Below are 6,000 nucleotides of genomic sequence, written 5' to 3'. Positions count from 1 at the left end.
TGTTCATATTATTTATGGATCATATGTTGAAAACAATAGACTGGCTGGGTGAGATTAAGATATGTGAACACAAAATAAGCAGTCTTGCATATGCGGATGACTTAGTTGTGATGGCAGATTCGATTGAAAGTTTGCAAAGTAATATTTCAGAGCTAGATCAGAAATGTAAGGACTATGGTATGAAGATTAGCATCTCCAAAACGAAAGTAATGTCAGTGGGAAAGAAATATAAACGGATTGAGTGCCAAATAGGAGGAACAAAGTTGGAACAGGTGGACGGTTTCAAGTACTTAGGATGCATATTCTCACAGGATGGCAACATAGTGAAAGAACTGGAAGCGAGGTGTAGCAAAGCTAATGCAGTGAGCGCTCAGCTACGATCTACTCTCTTCTGCAAGAAGGAAGTCAGTACCAAGACTAAGTTATCTGTGCACCGTTCAATCTTTCGACCAACTTTGTTGTATGGGAGCGAAAGCTGGGTGGATTCAGGTTACCTTATCAACAAGGTTGAGGTTACGGATATGAAAGTAGCTAGGATGATTGCAGGTACTAGTAGATGGGAGCAATGGCAGGAGGGTGTCCACAATGAGGAAATCAAAGAAAAACTGGGAATGAATTCTATAGATGTAGCAATCAGGGCGAACAGGCTTAGATGGTGGGGTCATGTTACACGCATGAGAGAAGCAAGGTTACCCAAGAGACTGATGGATTCAGCAGTAGAGGGTAGGAGGAGTCGGGGCAGACCGAGGAGAAGGTACCTGGATTCGGTTAAGAATGATTTTGAAGTAATAGGTTTAACATCAGAAGAGGCACCAATGTTAGCACTGAATAGGGGATCATGGAGGAACTCTATAAGGGGGGCTATGCTCCAGACTGAACGCTGAAAGGCATAATCAGTCTTAAATGATGATGATGATATATATATATATATATATATATATATATATATATATATATATATATATGTCTTCCCCGAGTTTTACAGAGGGATTGTGAATCCGTTCCTACGCCCCTGCATTTTGGAAGAAGGAGCCAAGAGTCCCTACGCGTAGGGAAACGTCCCTACGGTTGGTAAATCGGCTCTCTACAGCGGCGCCGGCTGGAAACGCCTGCCCCCTTGTGGCCGCCGGCTGCACTACGTCTGAGATGCGTGGCGTCGCTGCGGATATGGACGCCCAATCAGCATCAGACGTCGACGCGCAGTCCCGCCGCAGCCAGACGCAACGGCCTACTTCTATCGTCGCTGCCTCATTGGTCGTCGCTGTCAAAATTGTGAAGCACTGAACATAGTGAAGACAACTAAAATAAACAGAAAATAAGAACTGCCCATCGTGCGCCTGGAGGCGGAACTGTGATCCAGTTCTGGCTTGTTTTTGTGAAAGAGAACTCACATTTGGAAGGACATAACCTGAACGCATCCATTCACGCTGGAAATGGTTAGTTTTATCGTAACAACAACTATAGTATTTTTGGCTTAACAACTAACTTTTGCGTAGTACATGATGTATATAATACCGTATTGGCTATAACAGCGAAATCTAACGCTACCGCCTAAATTGTATATAAACTGTATATTTAAAAAATCGATGTCGCTAATTGCAAGTTATCTTACCAAACGGCGTACTCTTCATTCCATTTTCGGAGAGAAGTACCTGCTACTAGCTGTTTCTCGCAGCTGCATTCGCTTGTCAGTAAAATGAAACGAATTGTTCGTATGGCTTTATTGCCAAGGAGGCATAAAAGTTTTCGGCTACTTGCTGCAAGTAATTCATTTTTTTAATGTTAATTCAGCGATTTGCGCGTTGTTATTGTTGTGGAGGCATAAAAGTTTTCGGCTACTTGCTGCAAGTAATTCATTTTTTAATGCTAATTCGGCGATTTGCGCGTTGTTGTTGTTGTTGCGGTCTTCAGTCCTGAGACTGGCTTGTTGCAGCTCTCCATGCTACTCTATCCTGTGCAATCCTCTTCATCTCCCAGTACCTACTGCAACCTACATTCTTCTGAATCTGCTTAGTGTATTCATCTCTTGGTCTCTCCCTCTACGATATCAACCCTCCACGCTGCCCTCGAATGCTAAATTTGTGATCCCTTGATGCCTCAGAACATGCCCTACCAACCGATCTCTTCTTCTTGTCAAGTTGTGCCACAAATACATTCTTCTGAATCTGCTTAGTGTATTTATCTCTCGGTCTCCCTCTACAATACCTACCCTCCACGCTGCCCTCGAATGCTAAATTTGTCATCCCTCGATGCTTCAGAACATGCCCTACCAACCGATCCCTTCTTCTTGTCAAGTTGTGCCACAAATTCCTCTTCTCCCCTGTTCTAATCAATATCTCCTCATTAGTTACGTGATCTACCCATCTAATCTTCAGCATTATTCTTCTGAATCTGCTTAGTGTATTTAACTCTTGGTCTCCCTCTACGATATCTACCCTCCACGCTGCCCTCGAATGCTAAATTTGTCATCCCTCGATGCCTCAGAACATGCCCTACCAACCGATCCCTTCTTCTTGTCAAGTTGTGCCACAAATTCCTCTTCTCCCCTGTTCTATTCAATATCTCCTCATTAGTTATCTGATCTACCCATCTAATCTTCAGCATTCTTCTGTAGCACCACATTTTGAAAGCTTCTATTCTCTTCTTGTCCAAACTATTTATCGTCCATGTTTCACTTCCATACGTGGCTACAGTCCTTACAAATACTTTCAGAAACAACTTCCTGACACTTAAACCTATACTCGATGTTAACAAATTTCTCTTCTTCAGAATCGCTTTCCTTGCCATTGCCAGTCTACATTTTATATCCTGTCTACTTCGACCATCATCAGTTATTTTGCTCCCCAAATAGCAAAACTCCTTTACTACTTTAAGTGTCTCATTTCCTAATCTAATTCCCTCAGCACCACCCGACTTAATTCGACTACATTCTATGATCCTCGTTTTACTTTTGTTGATGATAAAATGATGACCACATACACACACACACACACACACACACACACACACGCGCGCGCGCGATCAGTCCAAAGCGCATAGAATCCGGCCCGGTTGAGAATACTTCCAAGGACGGGGCAAAGCTAACAAAAAGACCACGATTTGTTGCCTATTATCAGTACTTTTCTTACGATGAGTGATGGTAGCGGTACTAAAGTATGAACGTCCTAAAATTATTGAATAGAGTTAAACTGAGGAAGAAAGAAAATAATTTGGGTGCAGCGCAAATTGTACGTCTGTATGGGCAATAACGTCAGATACCCCCACGATTCTGCCTGTTATACGCAGCTACGCTTCCACGTAATCAAATGCAGCCTCGCTAGAGGCCTCACACTTGCTACATGTAAGGCCACAACGTCTCTCTGTCCTACATCACTTAATGAACATAGGTGTGAGTCTTCAGATGTGCCAGAGGCTATAAGGGACGCGAGACGCTCAGCGACTAAAATGCGAAGGGCTTGTGTCTGAAATTAGAATGGAGGTATGGAGTACAGACGTTGGGGGTTGTATTACTGTTTTACTCATTATGTTGAATCGTCTTGTACATAACGTGTCAAACAATAAACGCAAATTCGTAAATATGACAAAGTTCAAAAGTCAGAGTAAGTAGTTTTTACAAAGAGTAATTATTGTTCCATATTCCACTTTATTTGCTTCAAATTAACAAATATCTCGAACTAAACACTTTCTAAGGCCGCCTATGTTCTTCCCCAGCGTTCGAGCTATCTTCATACCAAATTTCATCGAAATCGGCTCAGCGCTATATTCGCGAAAGCGTAACAGACACTTACTTCTGCATTTACAATATTAGTATCGAAAGTGTGGATATGGATAATGCTCATTTTTTTCTTGTTACGTATTTGGGAATTACTAACATTAATGAAACACTCTTTTTTTGCTGCAGATTGAGGTTTCAAATCAGGCGTTAGAACGAATGCAAAATGCGCAAGCACATTTTGAACGAAAAAAGCGTTCAAGTAGCTTATTGTATTACATTGTATTATTGTATTACATTTTAAAGTTAAAGCAACTGGTTGGAAGACTAAATGTCAATGCCTTTGCGTGATTGTAGAAAACTAGAAAATTAAATTCCAATCTGAGCTATTGTTTGAAAGCACGGAAGTGGAGCAATGGTGTACTCGTTATTGATGCTTTATGGTTGTGTGTGTTGGATATTTTCAGTGAGTTAGGTACAGTATCACATTCGTACAACATTTCACAGAGAAACAAACTGTAGGCCTTCATGTAATTTTTGTGTAGAATACTATTCATTTTGCTATTGTTGATTAATTTTTGTAATACAGTAACTGTTACGAAGTTGTGACACTCATGACCATTGTACTGCACAGTACCCGCAACACGTTTTAAACGTGGCCAGCATTTTATCTCATTCATTATCCAAGAGCGTATTCGACATTCTTGAACAACTTACATTCTTGCTACTTCTGTCTTCCCTTATTACAAGTTTCATACATTTTACTGGCATTTTATCTTCACTCCCTCTCCACAAAATAAGGGTTTTTTGCGGTCGCGACTGTTTATGTTCATTTCAAAAACTTTCTGAAGTGTTAACTGTATGGCAGCCTAAGATTTACAAATACAAAATTTTTATCAAAAAACTATGCAAAAACCCGGGTGGTACGACTGTCGGCTATAACAACCGTATACTGTCGGTCCCTTCGACGTCGTTTCACTAATTGCAATACATTAGGAAAACAAGAAATTGGTCTTCTCAGGGCAAATTCTTACATATCGCCAAACCAAAGATGGACTTTAGTAGTCATCGTGTATGAAGAGGAGTCACTTTAAGATGAACATGTAAATTTGATTTTTCAGAGTAAATTAGTTCTGTTCTTACTATATCGCATTGGTTGTTGACTTTGGCAGTTTAAAATCAGGTTACCACTTGTCAGCCTAACCAAGACGTAAGACTTCATTTCAGCTCAATCTGTCACTATAGTTTTCATTGCACAATATACATCGCACTATAGTTTTCATTACACAATATACATCTACGAAAGCGCTCTTGGGCATGTAGTGAGTAAGCTGCTGTGTATGGGTGTGTTGGGTAGGTAGCTTAAGCACCTGCAATCATCTCCCACAGGTACTGTCTGCTATCCAGGAGGAAGCTACACATTTTTGCTTCTTGACCAAGTGGTTAGACTTCAGAAATATGTGCCCATCTTTCCCATTTCTTCTCTAGCAGACTCTCGAGCTATTTATATACGGCTTTTTTTTTTTTAATTTTAAAACGTGTCTCAATATCAGTCGTTTTCTAGAGTTGGTGTCTCGTTATCCTTCTCTTCTCTTATCCAGCCTAGATACAAACGGAATGAAAAGCACATAATATTTGTACCATATTGCTCCACCTTGGTTTGATTTTAAGAGGTTTTGCTATTCACAACTGAAACCTCTGTCAACAAGGAGGGTAGCTATTTCCTGTTTGGAGCATTTGCTCTTAAATATATGCCGTTCTTAATACTGAGCTGTTCTGTCACCTTTTACACCATAGAATTTGTGTACATTATAAAAACAACACTATACTGATTGTTTCTCGGTATAATTTGTTAGGAAGTGTTTACCACAAAGAGAGTTCTGTTATTCTGTGGAAACTAGCAGCGATAGGGAAGATGGAAAACGGTCTTTATACACACACAAAGCCGAAGAGATGAGACTGACTGTGGCATTTCAGAAGGAAAACTCTGTAGACTACAGTGAGATTCAACACTGTTAAACTAGGGAGAATCGTTCATTCAGAGACCACGTTTTGAAGACTCCCATCATTGGGTAGAATTATCACGGATATAAGCAAACTAAAACATACACTCCAATAGTATGCTGCTATAAAGAACCACTCCTAATGGCTATATAACTAAGTGTAATTAAAGATAGGAAACTTCTGCTATTATGGGAAGTACTTACTAGACGCTATTTCCATTTTAGAAAAAGCAAAAACCTGCAACCTAATATGCTGCATTCTTGATAGAAAATTTCCTGCTTCAA

The 6,000-nt window shown here is 40.3% G+C and overlaps 1 protein-coding gene across 2 annotated transcripts in view; it reads left to right on the top strand.

Annotated features, from left to right (window-relative positions):
- The first annotated feature begins 1,213 nt into the window (after positions 1-1,213).
- Positions 1,214-6,000, top strand: part of LOC126106683 (uncharacterized) — a 182,637-nt gene continuing 177,850 nt past the window's right edge. For both annotated transcript variants that reach the window (XM_049913051.1, XM_049913050.1), the window contains exon 1: positions 1,214-1,436. In XM_049913051.1, the coding sequence (XP_049769008.1) occupies positions 1,434-1,436 (3 nt within the window). In that variant the 5' untranslated portion in view covers positions 1,214-1,433. The remainder of the gene's footprint in view (positions 1,437-6,000) is intronic.

The sequence above is a fragment of the Schistocerca cancellata genome, chromosome 10, assembly GCF_023864275.1.
Source record: "Schistocerca cancellata isolate TAMUIC-IGC-003103 chromosome 10, iqSchCanc2.1, whole genome shotgun sequence".
NCBI classification, from domain to species: Eukaryota; Metazoa; Arthropoda; class Insecta; order Orthoptera; family Acrididae; genus Schistocerca; species Schistocerca cancellata.
Note: the sequence above shows the minus strand (reverse complement) of the source record. Positions and strands in the feature narration are given on the sequence as shown.